The sequence below is a fragment of the Lolium rigidum genome, chromosome 6, assembly GCF_022539505.1.
Source record: "Lolium rigidum isolate FL_2022 chromosome 6, APGP_CSIRO_Lrig_0.1, whole genome shotgun sequence".
In the NCBI taxonomy this organism is placed as follows: Eukaryota; Viridiplantae; Streptophyta; class Magnoliopsida; order Poales; family Poaceae; genus Lolium; species Lolium rigidum.
The window spans coordinates 150292269-150309198 of NC_061513.1; the positions used below are offsets into that span (position 1 = coordinate 150292269).

Genomic DNA, 16930 nt, shown 5'->3' on the forward strand with positions numbered 1-16930 from the left:
GTGTGTCACTTCGCAAGGCAATAGTACAATTCAGTAACAAATGATCTCTTGAACTTATCTTTGTAATCCATGTACATGAATACTTGGCGCACCTGATCATACGTCAACCTAGAACCAGATCAATCACTCACACATAGATGAATAATAAGACATAGATAAATATATCATTAACATTACAACCATGTTCAATCTTACAAATACACAAACTATGGAGATAGATGGGGGTGTTGCTGGAGATAGCGGTAATGGACAACGCACACAACCATGGGCCAGCGCCCGGTGGTGATGGCGGCACTCCCCTTCCCCTCTTCTTCCTCGTATTTAGCGGTCTCAAGGTGCATGGTGGGATAGCGGGTTGTATGTTTAATAGTAGTACTATCAAGAGGGGCTCACACGTAAGTTCCTTGATCTTGTTTGATCTTTGTTTTTCTCGGTGTTAAGATCTCAAACTTACTTTTCTCACAAAAAAGCTCAATCTCATAAAAGGGGAGTTTATTGACAAAGCTATAGAGTTGTTTTGCCACATTCTTCATTTGTAGAGATCTCAAACCTTTTCATTTTTGGCATTATATAATTTAGTTTATATTGGGTCTTTCTCTGCTTAAGTAGCTAAAGCTTATTGTAAGCTTCAAAACAAGGCCAAGTTCATCAAAAAAAAAGAAGTTTGTATGCAAAATAAATTGCGATGGCAATTAGCCCAAACAACGCCCATGATTAGGAAAACAAGATCATCAATAAGGCATGTGCTTCCATAGACCTCCAAATCTTAAAATAGTGCACCCACACCCCCGAAGAGGTATCGTGGTATCATTTAATCTCAGCCATCCTACCCCTAATCCCGAACATGTATCGTTTAGTCTCAGCCATTCTTGTGTTTCACTCAGAAAGATACCTCTTAGGTGGTTTACAATGTTTTGAGATTTGACGGTCTATGGAAGCACAAGCCCATAAATAATACATGAGCCATGTGCAGGCTCGACTAGGGATCTGTTTGGTGTTTATTCAACACATGCAATAATTCTCCAAATCTTGCATTCAGGAAGTAATGCAATTCATAGCATATAATCTAAAATTAATATAAGCACATGAATGAAATAGCAACAACTTTATTATTTCCACTAGGGCGCATTAAGATTCAGGGTATTCCAAAAATTAGCAACACATCAGACCCATGGCACGCTCTCTTAATACCTTGGTAAACCATGCTTCGACAAATGCGACCTGATGACCAATGTGCACATGCGGTGCAAGTCCGTAGGCCACCACATAATTTTATTGGCCCGGGTCTCTTGCGTCAATGTGCACATTCCACGACGTTTGTTCTAATGAGTTTGAGTTAAAAAAAAATCTTTGCTTTTCTTGAAACGAGGCAAAAGGCTTACCCTTTTATTAATTAAGGGCAAGTTATTAGAGGGTTTTAAGAAAAAAAGAATCCTTGAACACTTCCTAGGTCTTCAACAAAAGTCTACTCTCCTGGAATTACATTACACAAGAACTTCTCCCTGGTGACACTCCAAGTCCTTTCTTCGTCTTTAATCTTACCGATGATGATATTCACGGGGGTGGGCATGATGACAAAACACTCTAGCATCTTGCTTCTTCCAAATTTTCATTGAGATTGGCATGATAATGGAAGCCAAGGCTTTCCGCTCTCTCCCTTTTCCCAAAGCTAGTTTTGGCCACCAATCTTCAACGTTTAACTCCCACATGTAAGCATCTATGAAGTAAGACAAAATATACAATGACAAGTGACTGCAAATTCTTGTTCCAGTTCATCAGGATCGATGATTTAGACAGTTTTGGCCTTGGAAAGCTCCTTCGGACAACCTTGCCTCTCTTAATTCGTATGGTACCTGTCGCCAATCAGCAAGAGGTGGACTGGTTGCCGAATATCCTTTCGAATGACACATTTGCGCCTTGGTAACCTTCGCTGGTAGCTAAATTGCACGAGAGAGACAAAAATACATGGCTCGCTCCCAATATCCACTGCTCCATTGATCGGTCCATCACTAAGATGGTACGGTGCCGCTTACTATCATCTCTCTACTCGCGAGTGGAGACGAAATAAACCCTCTCCTAGCTTCCTAGCAGGAGCACATGTAGATCGAATATGCTGCCAACTAACACGAGACAGACGGAGGCCCCGAGTGACGACAGTTTTCCCTCGTTGCAGCCGTCCTCTGGTTCATCGACCTCGAGCCCAACTCCCCGAAATGCACAAACTATAAGAACCGGCTCCAGCAAGCCTCCAAGCACCAAGCACGGCGAGGTTGAGTTTAACAGTTGCCGTTGGCGCAGGCGAGAGACGTCCTCCGGGGATCAAGATGGCTGAAAATGCGGGCGGGGGACAGAACCTGGCGGTGCTGGACGCGCTGGACTCGGCGCGCACTCAGATGTACCACATGAAGGCCATCGTGATCGCCGGCATGGGCTTCTTCACCGACGCCTACGACCTCTTCTGCATCACCACCGTCTCCAAGCTGCTGGGCCGCATCTACTATCCGGATGTCAACGCCGACAGTGGCAAGCCCGGCACGCTGCCCCTCAACATCAACAACGCGGTCGTCGGCGTCGCGCTCGTCGGTACCCTCATGGGCCAGCTCGTCTTCGGCTACTTCGGGGATAAGCTCGGCCGCAAGCGCGTCTACGGCATCACGCTGGTCCTCATGGCCGCCTGCGCCATCGCCTCGGGCCTCTCCTTCGGGTCCACGCATAGAGCCGTCATCAGCACGCTCTGCTTCTTCCGCTTCCTGCTCGGCTTCGGCATCGGCGGGGACTACCCGCTGTCGGCGACCATCATGTCCGAGTACGCCAACAAGAAGACCCGCGGCGCCTTCATCGCCGCCGTGTTCGCGATGCAGGGCGTGGGCATCATCTTCGCGGGGCTCGTCTCCATGATCGTCTCAGGCATTCTCCTCCACTACCACCCTGCGCCTTCGTACAAGGAGAACCCTGGGCTGTCGGCCCAGCTGCCGGCGGCGGACTACATGTGGCGCATCGTGCTCATGCTCGGGGCGTTACCGGCGCTGGCGACCTTCTACTGGAGGATGAAGATGCCGGAAACAGCGAGGTACACGGCGATCATCGAGGGTAACGCGAAGCAGGCTTCCAACGACATGCAGAAGGTGCTGGAGATCACGATCGACGACGAGCAGGAGAAGCTCGCCAAGTTCAGGGCGGCCAACGAGTACTCGTTGCTGTCCAAGGAGTTCGCGAAACGCCACGGACTGCACCTCCTCGGCACCACCACCACGTGGTTCCTCCTCGACGTAGCCTTCTACAGCCAGAACCTGACGCAGAAAGACATTTTCCCAGCCATCAACCTCACCGGCCCCGCAGAGTCCATGAACGCCCTGAGAGAGGTGTTCGTCCTATCAAGGGCCATGTTCCTCATCGCCCTCTTCGGCACTTTCCCCGGCTACTGGGTTACCGTAGCCCTCATCGACAAGATGGGAAGGTAGACACCAATCCTTAAGGTCGATCAACAACCTGTCTTGGTGATTGGTTACTCTTACACATTATTTGGTACTCCGAATCAACTGCAGGTACCTGATCCAGCTCCTTGGCTTCTTCATGATGTCCCTGTTCATGCTGGTGATGGGCATCAAGTACGAATACCTCAAGGAGAGCAACCACGTCCTCTTCGCCATCCTGTACGCGCTCACTTTCTTCTTCGCCAACTTCGGGCCCAACAGCACCACCTTCGTGCTGCCGGCTGAGCTGTTCCCGACGCGCGTGCGCTCCACATGCCACGCCATCAGCGCCGCATCGGGCAAGGCCGGCGCCATCGTCGCCGCCTTCGGGGTGCAGAGGCTCACTCTCAAGGGCGACTCCAAGCACATGGCAGAGGCGCTCATCATCCTCTCCGTCACCAACATGCTCGGCTTCTTCTTCACCTTCCTCGTCCCGGAGACCATGGGCCGGTCGCTCGAAGAGATCTCCGGCGAGGACGGCAACAACGGCGTCGGCCCCGGCACCAACACCACCACCGCCGGCATAGGCCTCGCGGACGTCAGCAAGGATGACAAATACCCTCATTCAAGCACCGAATGGCAGCCACCATCGATGCAGGCATGAGATTTGGCGCTATCTTTAATTTGTACTCCATCAGAGAAGTGGAAATGGGGACAAGAATAACGGCGACCAGCTACTGAGGTTGCCATTTGCGTAGCTTGGGAGTTTGGTATATGTACGTACGCGAATCTAGCACTATTGTGTTGGTAAGTTTATTGTGGATTTTCAGTGTAAATGCGTGACGAGTGAGCGAGAGACATGCAAATGCTGCCATATTTCCCTTTCCGATCATCACTATGTAATGCTGCTTATAATCATGGCAGGTTCCATGTAATAATAATGTCAAGTATGCATCTATGTAATGTACTGACGAGAACTGTATTACATCTGACTCTAAATTAACGAATTGGTAATTTTAACATTCCCAATTCTCCAAACTGAACATCTAAAAGGAACAACCTAATCGACAAATTCCATCTTCTTTTCTGAAAGGATCAAACTGGATGAATTAACCGAACATGCACACCGTCGCTTACATCGTGGCGTCTGAGTTACAAGTACAGAAGCGGGAGCTCAGAGGAGCCTGTAGGCGGCGGAGGCGTCCAGCGGGTGGATGAGGTACGTGAGGGCAAGCGCCACGAACATCAGCACATACGCGATCCCTTGGTCCACGCTGGTTCCTGCCATCGTCGACAAAACCAAGGAAATCATTAGGCGCTCAAGATCGCCGTCACCACATAGCTAGCGCACATCCTTCCAAGAAGGAACTACATTGGAGCTTCCTCCCAAAGTTCCAAACCACGGAATTAACATCGATTCTGGCCAAGTTTCCTCGATTGAAAATGACAGTGCACGAAAACAAGAATGTCGAAAGGAAATTATAAGAGAAAGAAAAGGTAGTAACCATCACTGGTGGGTGCCGGGGCAGGGGCCAGCTGAGCGTTGGCCACGGTGGCGAGCACGACGACGATGGCCATGACAACAAGAGAGACTCTAGAGATCACCGCCATGTCCTTCCTCTCTATCACCAAAAAGGAGATAAACCAGAAACGGCTCTAGATCCCCCTCCCTCTCGCTCTGGGGATCAGGACGAGAAGGAGAGGAAAGGAAAAAAGGGCAGAGGCTGGCTAGCGTTTCTTTTGTGCTCGCATAAATCTCGGCGAATGCGGGCGAGACCCAGGTTTTGTAGCGGTCCCTTTTGAAATAGCCTAGCTCGTGCACAAATGATGATGCGCAATAGGAGGTGCAGAGGAGTGGCCACCCTTGCTCCTCGTTCGCTAAGATTCAGGGGTAATCTTCTGCAGCGTTCCTGCCTACCGTTGGTTTTGACCTGTAACTAACTACTAACTGATCCTCCGGCACCACCTGGAACGGATGATGGCTGTATCGGCATCCGGAAGAGGTGCAGACTAGATCCGTGGGACTGAATTTGTTGCCCAGATATCAGGAGATTATAGTTCACCTTGCCATGCAATACACATCAAATTGCTTATTTCACCTACAGACAGTAATGCTGCCTACAGATACATACATATGCACGATGGAAATTTATTATTCCAGAACTATTAGCAGTAATTTAGTGGATGTCTATTACACTGATTCAATGAAAATTATTATTTATGTGTAGCAATGGGGAAACAACAGAAGATGCAATCATTTTTTACAGGACACCGTTATTTTATGGCGTTTGCCAAAACACACTGCTCGATTGTGTCTTTGCCAGGTACCATTACAATTCTGTGGCACATTTGCCAGAACACACCACCTGACCGAAAACGGAAAATTATGCATTTTGTATTCAAAACCAATCATACCAGGTAAAAGTGCAAAACTTTCCGTTTTCGGCTAGGTGGTGTGTTCAGTCAAATGTGCCACAAAATTGTAATGGTACCTGGCAAAGACAGAATTGAGCGATGTGTTTTGGCAAACGCCAGAAAATAACGGTGTCCTGTAGCAAATTTTCCCTTTTTTTAAAAGAAAACGAGACGAAGAAGTTACTCCCGATGCTCTAACATTGGTGAAAATTGTAAATCAAAGACAAGAAAAATTTGTAAATCAAATTCACCCCCTCTTGTATTTTGTTCACGCTCCGCCACTGCACCTTGGACTGCTTCTGAGTATGCTGAGGAGCCTTGTCACGGTAGGCAGAAGCTGCGCAGGACCTCACAGCCTGAAGCTGCAAAAGGGCAAGCCAAAAGGGATGAAACAGAAATTAAGTCTGCCTTGTACGCGCCCACTTGGTGTAAATGGAGAAGTAATGACCTGTATAATTGCATTGAGGATCTTGGGTTCATTTTTGACGAATCTTACATGACCATGTAAAGAGGTGTACTAACTGCAAACAAGGGCCGAGTCACGTGCAGCATAGTAGCATGCCCAAATTACAGGTCCGAAGCTGTAACTGACTTTCCCTCTTCAGTAATAAAGAATAAAGGGTAAACATGCAACCTGGAAGGAATTTGAGTAGGCAGCTGTACTCTCTGCATGGCACAGAAACAACCACATGAATATGAGTTACCAAACATTCACAACTTAGAAGATTCTTAGAGGCCATGTGCAAGCGAGCCACATGACATCATGCAGAAGATACTATGAAGCACCAACATTTCCAATCTTGGCGTAACAAAAAATGTAGTCACGCTCCATATGTTTCTTCAACATGAGAGGCACCATGTCAATGCTTCATCATACGTTAAAAAACATGGTTCCAGGACTAAGAGGACCTAGTGGGCGGCTAATTGACGGTCAATACTGCTTGGTTTTTGGTGCCACCTGTACATCACACCAAAATATCCTAAAGAGTTGTGGCATCTGCACCTCTTCTGCATAATCTTTCCTTCTTGTCAAAAGAAGTATGGATCTTCTTTGCACCTGAAGATACCATACAACTTCTCAGAGTGATCCACTGTAACTTGCAGAAGAAACTCAGAAATTGCAACGTCTTGCTTCTGTAGTTCCTCAGCAGATCTTTTCATCGGTCCTTGGAGATCACCATCCAAAAGAAATTCCGCCAACTTTTTCGCCCTGAAAGGAACAACAGCAAACAAGTATAGTTTCAGATACCAGTATAAATGAGCCAGTAGTGTAGTATCACATACATATAGTGATAATATAGTACTGCTGAGAAAATGTGATACTATATCACAATGCTATAAGAAGAACCACATTAGAAATGCCATTGAATGGTTTTATAGAAGGAAATAGTTCCATGGATAAAGAACATGGGAATTTCATCTTAAACTGCCTTAATCTAGTAATTTGTTACTGCATTTAGAAATGCATCCATAGAAGATTTAGAAATGGGCACCGCCGCTGGTTCTCCAACTTGCGGTCTCTGCCTCCCCTTCTTCATTGAGGCTCCCGTTTTCCACCACGTTTTCTGTTGGTTCTCCCGGCTAGGTAAATCTCTGTGAATAGCAAAATGGTAGCTAGCACAAAGCCTTCCCCTCTCTCCTTCACCCTCTCAGCCTACGTAGATCTATTGAAGAGAGGTTCAATTTGTAGAATTTATGTTATATATTATAATATTTCTGGTGCAAGGTGCGGACTGCTGCGTTGCAGCCTACTGATTAGGTCCATGTTAAAAGCATGATGGTAATATTTGTTGTTTGTGCCTAACTGGGTTCTTTGCGTCTGTGACTAACTGGTTTATCATCTAATGGGAGGGTCCCTTGATTTATCTCAGTAAGAACACAACAGTCATGAGTAAGAGCAGATTTTGTTCCTAATTCTGGTCCCTAGAAGGCGATAATGTTTTGATGCAAGACGTAGAAAATCCCGAAAGAAGCTGTAAACATAAAAGGTATTCTCTCTGTGTATTTAGATAATGAATTCTGCCGCACCTTAAGATGACCGCAAGGTATGGTTTTACCTGTCAGGTGATCTGTAGCTAGATGGCAATTATGACCCAGCTGGGCAATTATGTCTGTTTAGGCCTGTAGACTTGGCATGTTTACATTCCTGCAATCAGAGGTTGCACATGGCAAAAACATCTCTCTATAAGAGCCTGGGTTGTGTCTTGTGTGAAGCTGTATATTCTTGTGATATATTGCGCAATTTTGTGTTGTTCTTTCTGTGTAGATCTCTCAAGATGGTGTTTCGAGATATATTTTAAGTGAAAGATAAATACGAAACCAGAAGCTACAAGTTTGGTCGTGAATGCTTAAGTTAGACCCTTGTTCCAGTGGGTTATCGGTCTCCATCTTATATTAGCTGGTACTCGACTGACCTTTGTATTAGCAACAAACTATCTTTCTAATAGTGCGTTCATTCATAACTATCAACCAGTCGAAGTGCTCACTCCAGATCTGGCAAATACAGGAAGCCTACAATGCTCCACATGTCCTCATTTGAATTATCTGTTAAAATGTGTTAAGTTTTGGGATATGACATGCTTGTGGCTGTTTAGCCGGCGTTTGACATGATCGGATTTGATAATGATTTAAGTTGTGAGGTCTGGTCATCCACGGTGCTTAGACTTGTTAAAAAAGTTCAATAAGAAAGTCATGTTTGGATAGTAGTTTTATATATATCATCACAGTTAGGAGCCGTAAGAGATATTATGGTAGCAAACTGAGAGCATGCGCAAACACCAATATGCATTGAACCGAGAACCTTAATTTATTTTACAATGTTGTAATGATACATGTGAAAAGTTTCTACAGTGCTCCTTAATCTCATTTTTTTAATTGTTTACATACAATGATTTTGCCCGTATATGAACCTAATTTGCATGATATAATGGTGTCGTATGATTGTTATTTTAACCAACTGCATCTTGTTCCACTAACATATTGTATTCTCAATCGGTCAAGGTGTTTTTTTATGAAAAGGAATAGCGTCCCTTTCTACCAAAAGATTGTGGGATTAGTTCTTTTATTGAATTTGTCATGCAGCTAGAACCACACACTATTTTAAGTTGGGTCCCATGTAACCAGACTGCTCATATGTTATAACAATGGCAAGCTTCACCTGAGTACAAGTAGAAAGAGAAAGGCAGCAGGGGTAAATTATTAATGTTTTATGTCATCCATTCTTTGCAGTTTCCTATTTAACAAGCTCAAACTCATACTCAGGTGAAGCTTTCCATGGCTAGCCAGGATGGAGCTGGTACTGTTACTTAAGAGCATCTCCAACAGGCGCTCAAAATTTTGGCGCTGTAAAATCACTTTCCAGCGCTCTCTATTCATATTTTGCGCGTGAGGGCATATTCATCTCCAACAGAAGCTCTAAACCTTGGAGCTGTAAAAATTTGTAGTTGTTTCTGCGCGCGACTTATACAGCGCGCTCTTTCCGGCGTGGTAGATATAGTGCACGACATAACGCTTTTGCCTCAAGCTGTATTTTACAGCGCCGGTTGCAGCACATGTTGGACCATCATTTTGCGCCCACGCGCTAAACCAGTCACTTTTTTGGATACAGCGCGGGATAGAGCGCCTGTTGGAGATGCTCTAAAGTAGGAGTACCAGGAAGAAGTATGCTAAGGTAAATAAGAAAAGGGGAAAGAAAAGGTTATGAACTACAATAAGTGATGGAGATTGTTCCGAACTTGAACTACTAAATGGGTACTGTGCAAGTTGCTAATTTTGGGTTGGGTAGAAGATGCTTAAATATCAACTTGTCAAGTCGGTTTCATTTTGTTGGGATGACTTTGATTGTCATGATGTCACTGGCACACTCTGGCCCTGATGTAGTACTGATATTATATTCGGCTAGATACTTAATCAAGTCATGAATTAATAAAATATAAATGCCCCAACTTACCATGTACTCCCTCCATACCGGTTTATTAGTCCACTACGTATTTCGAGAAAACAAATTGACCATTAATTTAGCTGACAAAATATAAGATATATCATATATGTCGCAAACATTATACCATTGGAACTTCTTTTGAATATGAATCCAATGGTATAATTTTAGTAGCATATTTCTCATATTTTGTTGACCAAATTAAATGATTAATTTGTTTTCTCGAAGAACGTAGTGGCCTAATAAACCGGTACGGAGGGAGTATTCTATAAATGATCAATGTACTTATTGTTCCAATGTCTTAAGCGACTTCTGACAATGCTCTGATCCTAAACTTAAATACAATCCTCACGTATGTGCTTCTGTATTCTGTAGACTGCTGATAAAAAGAGTACATCAGCAAGAGGATATATTATGTTGCCATGCGATAGATATCATGAAAGCACTGTGCTATCTGGGTGCTGGGTTTAATGGCGGGTGTGGGTGTGGGTGCAGGGCTGGGTTGAAAAAGATAATCAATGGGTGTGATCTGGGTGCTGCTAGTGCTTTGACTTTGTTTTCCTGTCCAATATAGACTATGCTGGGCTGGTTATTTCAGAATGACTATAGTAGGAAGCGTTTTCTTTTGCAACTGCTTGTTTCTTTGTTACCAAGGCCATACTGTCTATCAGTAAAGTGCAGATGGAACAATAATTCCTTATGTCATGTGTTGGTCCGGGTAAAACTTGCCTTCTATTCTGTTTGGGTAGGTCAGAGTATTCATTCTGGTGACTGAGGCAGCTGTATAAATTGCATCCCATATACCTATTCAAATTTTTAGTTACCACATAAGTAGGTAGCAACTAGCAAGCTGGCAAAATTTGAAGTAGAATGAATTTTTCCGTGCAACTTTAGATATGCAAAAAATATCAAGTAATTTTTGGCAATTAAATTGTGAGCTGCATCCTTTAGAAGGCTGGGGTTTTTCTCCAGCTGGCATGTAGGATATAGAAGTTCGCTTTTTTGTTGGCCTCTAGGGCGTGAATTAGGACATCAGTTCAACACCTGGCATTCCATCTCAAAAGACATTGGTTTTTACCAACCATCAACCTGTAGCATATAGATGTTCTCTTTTTTGCTGGCCTCTAGGGGGTGAATTGGGACATAAGTTCAACACCTGGCATTTCACCTCAAAGGACATCAGTTTTTAACTTTTTATCCAACCATCAAAGGGACTGGGTGGCTGGAAAGTGTAGGTTGTTGTTTCACCTTTTACAACTGTTTTTCTATATGAACCCAAAAAAAAAATATCAAGTTATATGTAACATGTATATTGTTACATTATATTAATCAGGGATAAACCACTTTTGTTTGGTCAATACAGTTCTATAGTATGCAGCATTTTCTACCTGCCAAAGAAAGCCCTAATGTAGGGGACAATGCTAAATAAAATATTAATTTGGTTACACCAGGGAAATATGGTTTTACCAAGAGAAAAGAAAAATGGGTGTGGCTAAAATCTCGAAGATCCACTCAAGGTCTGTTCTGATTCTTAAACAATGGATTTGCAAAAAAGAAAAACAATTTAGCACAAAATCATGTAAGGTTGATTACTAGCATGGCTAAGAAAAACATGATAACTAATATGCATATACATAAAAATATGCAGCAGTTATAGAATTTACATTAATATTCAGTTAATGCAATTTTAACACACCTGACTTCCACTCTTTTATCCTTAGGTGATAACTTCCCTTGGCGGTAAAGAGCACACAGAGCTTGCATATAGAACTCTATGTTGTTCTCGTTGAGTAATGAGGTAACCATATGTCCTTCAGAGTCCCATTTACTTGTAATTTCTGAAGGCAAGGAGCTCATCTCCCTTTTCACCTGGACATAGGTGTTGCTTTCCTTGCAAGGTTCAAATGGAACTACATCCCTTGTTATCCTCGGTTCCTCACTTGGTATAGACAGAGATGCACATTTCTCAGCCCCAACTTCCTTGTTCCTGCATTTGGCTGATGATTGAACCGCTGGTGTCTTGTTCGTTTCCGCAATCCCCTTCGATAGCTGACTAACTCCCCTTGCTGGAGCACCATCAGATGATTGTCCTTTGCCGCCAATTCCAGCTTTACAATAGTCAATCTTGGAAGAACCCTCTTGTATAGCGCTGCTGTCAAGAGGCCCTTGGGAAGGAAGCAGCATTGTCTTGGGCATTCCCCCATCAAAATTCTCTGTTTTCACAACTGGGCTCTCCTTCAGGAAAGCTGCTACCTTTGAATCCCCAGGCTTACTGACCATCTTCACAGTTGTTGCCACCAGCCCCTCTATCCTTGCAGACGAAGATTTCTGCTGATCATTCCCCAATGTACCGACCGAATCGCTCTGCCCCAGCACATCAACCTTCCCTGATTCCAACTCCCCGGGCTTATCTCCCCGTATTCGCTTGATGCGCTGGCTCAGCGACTCGGTGTCTTCCTCATCTTCCTCCTCGGAGCCCCCCTCGGCCATCTCCTCTTCCTCCTCATCGCTTGAGAGGTCAATAAAGTCGATGCCTTTCACCTCGCCTTCCTCCGCCTCCTCATCATCAACGCGGGAGTCGTCCCGATGCACCGTGTCCGAGACGGCGGCCTCGACCATGGTGAGCGCCATCTCGTCGACCTCGTACCGCGGCGGGAGGAACGCGTCCAGGAGCGCCCTGTACTTCTCCCGCAGGGCGTCGATCCCCGTGCGCGCGGCCTCCAGTTTGGCCTTGACCTCGGTGGCCTCCCTCCCGCGCGCGGCCAGTGCGTCGAGATCGGCGAGCGCGGCGGCCAGTTCCGCACCGAGCTTGGCGTTCCTGCGGTCCCGCTCGACGAGGATGCGCGCGACCGCCTCGAAATTGGCTTTGAGGTAGGAATCGAAGAGGTAGGCCACGAGCTCGTCGCTGGGGAGGTCGGCGAGCTTGTCCTGGGAGGCAGAGGCCATCGTATCCGGCGGCCGGGAGGCGGTGCGCCGGCGTAGGGGCGGGTGGATGGGAAAAGCGAGGGTTTTTGTGTGTTGGGAATCTGGGAGCCTCCGCGGAGTTGGGGTTCCAGGCTTGAAGATGGCACTCCGCTCTGCACTCTCCCAAATTATTACTAGTGCTGTTGTACACTGCGGCGGCGGAATGCGGCTAGTCGCTCTTGCCACCTGGCTTCAATGCCGTTTGGGAAATCAGAAATAAAAAGGCATATCTGTTATTTTTGCAAGTAAGAAATCTAATTTATAGGTTTTGGTAAAGATCATAAAATAAGTAGTAACTGATTCTGTTTCTACATGTGTCATGTCAGGCGATATATCGCTTTAACGATCATGAAAACTATCTGCACACGAAATGAACCCCATGCCACAATGGCATGACTCATCTTCTTTTTTTGCGAATAGAACTTTGGCATTAAAAGAAACAACGAACTGTACAAAGCATCCCAAGAAAAACGAAAATTACAACGAAATCTTGAGAATCCCTTCATCTTCAACCTCCAGACCGTGTCGACGGCGCGCCGCCGCTGCCGCTCTGCCTGAGTCGGCCTGACGTTGTTGGTTGCGGACGGGAAGTCGCCGAACGGGTCAAAAAGATCACATTCGTCCCAGAGACGAAGAAGAAGGAAGAACTGCCGATGAAGCTCCCTGATGATCCGAAGATCCCCATAGCCAGACGAAATTCTCGAAGACCACACCACTCCCACAAGCCTCTCGACGTTGCTGCCGAGATGGGGTTGAAGCCGGGGAGACCTTATTGCACGAGACGCCGTCACCACCACCTGAGCGCCGCCCCTACAAATATTGACCATAAAAACGAAGAACGAAGCCCTCAAAATAGGGAGCGGAGCCCTCCCACCGACGAGGGCCGAGATCCACCGTGCCTCCATGGCCCAAAGGCCACAGAGACGAGGTGATCAACGGCGGCGCCGGCAGGAGGCACGAGCCGAGATCCAATTGCCTTGGTCTCGTAATGTTTCAGCAGTAATTCAGTCTGGTCGGCATGACTCATCTTCATGTCTCTTACTTTCTTCATGATTTCTCTTTTCCTCTTCGTCCATGATTAAAGGTTAGAATTTTTATCTAAAAAAAGTCAGGATATTTCTCAACCATAATACTTTAATTTTTTTTAAGAAGATGGAAGCTTTGTTTTATCCATTAATTAAGAAAAGGTGCCATATAAAAGTGCATGAACCCGGAAATCGTAGCCTAGGCTAACAAGGCAATCGGTCGTAGACCACGGCCATTACACCAACTCATCCGGGACCGCCGCCCCGATGATAACCAAGTGCAGCGGATCACCATAGTACAATTTGATAAATATTTGAGTATCGAACCCACGAGGAGTTGAAGGTAAACTATCTATTCTTTAAAGCCCTGTAACCCACTTATATTGCCTTCTATAGTTCTATGCAAAGCTAGCATCTATAATGTGTGTGTGTGTGTGAAGTGTTTTTTGCTATAAAAGTATGAGTGCTGAAAATAAAATGCATAGAGTAAAACTAATGCAAGAAAACTAAAGTAAAGTGAGGTGAAGTAAAGTGGAGTAACTCAAGAGAGTAATGTTCAGGCAAATTGCTATTTTATTTGTGCGGTTGTCACAATTAGTGAAGCTCAGTATAGTCTTTTTAGTGTTTCTTCTAGAGATAAGCCATAGATAAGTGTAGACATAGATATAAGCAAATACACCCCTAGCTAGTGATTGATTCGAATGCCAGTTAAGAGCAAACAAGGGAATTATGAAGACATAAAGTCCAACCACCATTGTAAATTTAAAGGTCCCCATAGTTACCCCCCCCCCCCCCTCCGTTGATTAACCATGAATTAATATAACATGAATATCTAAGAATTGGAACCTGGTTTCTGTCAAACTCCAGCTGTGCCTCCTCCTATCATCATGCAACGGTGACAACCTCATGCATTCCCCAGCATATGTGTGCACTCGTATTTCAGTACAAGAGATCATTATAGAAGATAAAAAATACTTATATGCAACCATCAACAAATTATCTCACAATTGACAAGAACAAGCCACTACTCAAACAAAGACATAGAGGTACTCCCTCCGGTCCCGAAAAAGTGGCGGGTTGTTAGTCTCATTATGTTTTGCAGTTAAACCCTTCAAAAATAGCATTTATGGCATATCCTAGAATGGTTTCTCATGGTCGAGCATGGTATTGGCCCTATCTCCCTCTCCACATTAATGTGTGCCAATGAATTAATGCGACCAGACGTTATTATACAGAGGAGTGCGGGTTGAGGAACATATAAGTACATGGTTCTTTTGGTAAAAAGGCTCATCCGACATTTTTTACGGACCCGGAGGGAGTACAATACATCATGGGAAAGTGATAGATTGCAATATGCGCCATGTTTGCCAAGCGATTACAACAGGGAGATGATGGAGAGGTGATATGGATGTTAATGAAGAGGTGCAGCCCGTGGTGGAGCTGATGATGGGCGCCGGTGTGGCGCCCCTTGTGGATGGCGGCGCCCAAGGGGGTGGCGGCTGCCTTAGGGGGCAGCGGCCCCTTGCCCCTTCTTCTTCCTTGGCCTTGGTGCTGCACTTGAGGAGCTTCTCCCCCAATGTGAGGAATTTTCGTGGCTATGGGTGGATGCCTCCAAAAGTAGGGTTTCTCCTCAATAGAGGTGGAGATGCAATCTTGGCCATAGGATGAACTAGATGATACCCCGCGCGTTGCGGCGGGATATTTGCGTGAATAAGAGAGGTTCACTTGTGAGGAAAAATAGTATGATAAAATTATGTTCTAGCGATATAGTATTACTACTGATCATATTAACAATGAAAGTCCCTGGTTACAGCTATACATGTCTAAAGTTAAAACATAGAATCCTTTATCTCTGATTATCTGTCCGAACAACAACACATGTTTTAGCAAGAGGAAAACAAAACATATAATAAATAAGCAACTGTTGCTTGCCGAGAAAACCAATTAGTCATTCCATATAGAGCACGTCAAGATACACCTTTGGAAATCCGCGCCAAGGATATGTCTACATGGCTCAGGTTGCAATAATCTCCTTCAAGATCTTCATTTTGAATATGCCAAACCTAGAAAGATAATTACCTAGGTAATCTTTTGAACAAACTGAGCAAGTAATGTCACCTTTATATCAACATTTCTGTAACCTCTACAACAGAAAATGAAAATAGAGAGCAAAATATTGCTCAAAAATTGACAACAGAAAAGGAAATAGTGAGGACATATAGAATGTGACAGGCTTTATCGATCATACATGCACAATAGACAGCTATTGTAACTTGTAGCATACTTCAGAAGAACCAACGAAATAATAGTCATGAGAACATAAGGAATGGGATCATTTAGCACTATTTATGTATCGATCTAGAACCTTGAGAAATGCCTATTAAATGAAATAATGCATCTAGAAATAGAAGTTTGATTTGAGAAATTCCCTCAAACATGTATAAGAGATACTTACCATCTCAAAGAATGAACCCATGAAAGGACATGGCAAACAGCTGATTTTAGGCACGAAAATATTCATCTAGTCCAAGTGGCATATTGGCATGCAGAAGTGTGTTCTGATATTTAATTATCATATCAAAAAAGCTCATCGGGACAAAGTAATTACATGAATACCTTCCATCAGATGGAGAGCGGCCATATAGGTTCATCCTTGCAATGCTGTGTGCTACATGTAAGAGCAGAAAAAAAACAGATTAGACTGTATCGAAGTTTTCACTGCGAGGAATCTCACATAAAATGGAACAACAGATCGAGCAGGGGTTGACCATAAAGTTCCATACAGTCATCAGAATTAGGATATATTTTCAAGGGTCTTGATTTGTGATACTCTAGCGTCTGGAGGTTCAGATCTATGATCTGATGTTCAAATCGAATCGACCCTGGATATACTCGCCTTGGGACAGAGTCACAGAGGTCCCCTGCCATCCGCCGACTTGGCGTACTCTCCTCAGGCTCCACTTTATCACCATCCAGCGCAGAGGGCACAGGAAGAGATGCCGGTGCAGGAGAGTTCTTAGCAAGGGAATTAGATCACTGTCTGGGTACAATATGAACATGATTAGGAAAATAGAAGGTGCATGCGCTCAGCTAATCAACGGAAATTAAAATTTAAGAGGAGATTAGAGCGTGCATACCAATTGAAGAGGGGGATGTGCAGCATTGATGATTACCAG

The 16930-nt window shown here is 44.7% G+C and overlaps 3 protein-coding genes across 3 annotated transcripts; 1 reads left to right on the forward strand and 2 right to left on the reverse strand.

Annotated features, from left to right (window-relative positions):
- The first annotated feature begins 2324 nt into the window (after positions 1-2324).
- Positions 2325-4077, forward strand: LOC124659738 (inorganic phosphate transporter 1-11-like). The gene is made up of 2 exons (XM_047197556.1): positions 2325-3457; positions 3546-4077. Exons 1-2 carry the CDS (start codon positions 2325-2327, stop codon positions 4075-4077), a joined length of 1665 nt encoding a protein of 554 aa, XP_047053512.1.
- A 510-nt stretch (positions 4078-4587) lies between these two features.
- On the reverse strand, positions 4588-5024 carry LOC124663414 (arabinogalactan protein 16-like). The gene is made up of 2 exons (XM_047201119.1): positions 4919-5024; positions 4588-4694 (listed from the first exon to the last, which is right to left on the reverse strand). Exons 1-2 carry the CDS (start codon positions 5022-5024, stop codon positions 4588-4590), a joined length of 213 nt encoding a protein of 70 aa, XP_047057075.1.
- Positions 5025-6581: 1557 nt separating this feature from the next.
- Positions 6582-12407, reverse strand: LOC124666766 (histone H3.v1-like). Its single transcript, XM_047204093.1, has 2 exons — positions 11462-12407; positions 6582-7038 (listed from the first exon to the last, which is right to left on the reverse strand). Exons 1-2 carry the CDS (start codon positions 12394-12396, stop codon positions 6858-6860), a joined length of 1116 nt encoding a protein of 371 aa, XP_047060049.1. The 5' UTR covers positions 12397-12407; the 3' UTR covers positions 6582-6857.
- Positions 12408-16930: the final 4523 nt, after the last annotated feature.

Coding starts and splice junctions, on each gene's coding strand:
- LOC124659738 (XM_047197556.1), top strand. CDS start 2,325: ATGGCTGAAAATGCGGGCGGGGGACAGAACCTGGCGGTGCTGGACGCG. Junction 3,458..3,545: donor CTCATCGACAAGATGGGAAG/GTAGACACCAAT, acceptor AATCAACTGCAG/GTACCTGATCCAGCTCCTTG.
- LOC124663414 (XM_047201119.1), bottom strand. CDS start 5,024: ATGGCGGTGATCTCTAGAGTCTCTCTTGTTGTCATGGCCATCGTCGTC. Junction 4,695..4,918: donor CCCGGCACCCACCAGTGATG/GTTACTACCTTT, acceptor CGACGATGGCAG/GAACCAGCGTGGACCAAGGG.
- LOC124666766 (XM_047204093.1), bottom strand. CDS start 12,396: ATGGCGCTCACCATGGTCGAGGCCGCCGTCTCGGACACGGTGCATCGG. Junction 7,039..11,461: donor GATAAAAGAGTGGAAGTCAG/GTGTGTTAAAAT, acceptor TGTTCCTTTCAG/GGCGAAAAAGTTGGCGGAAT.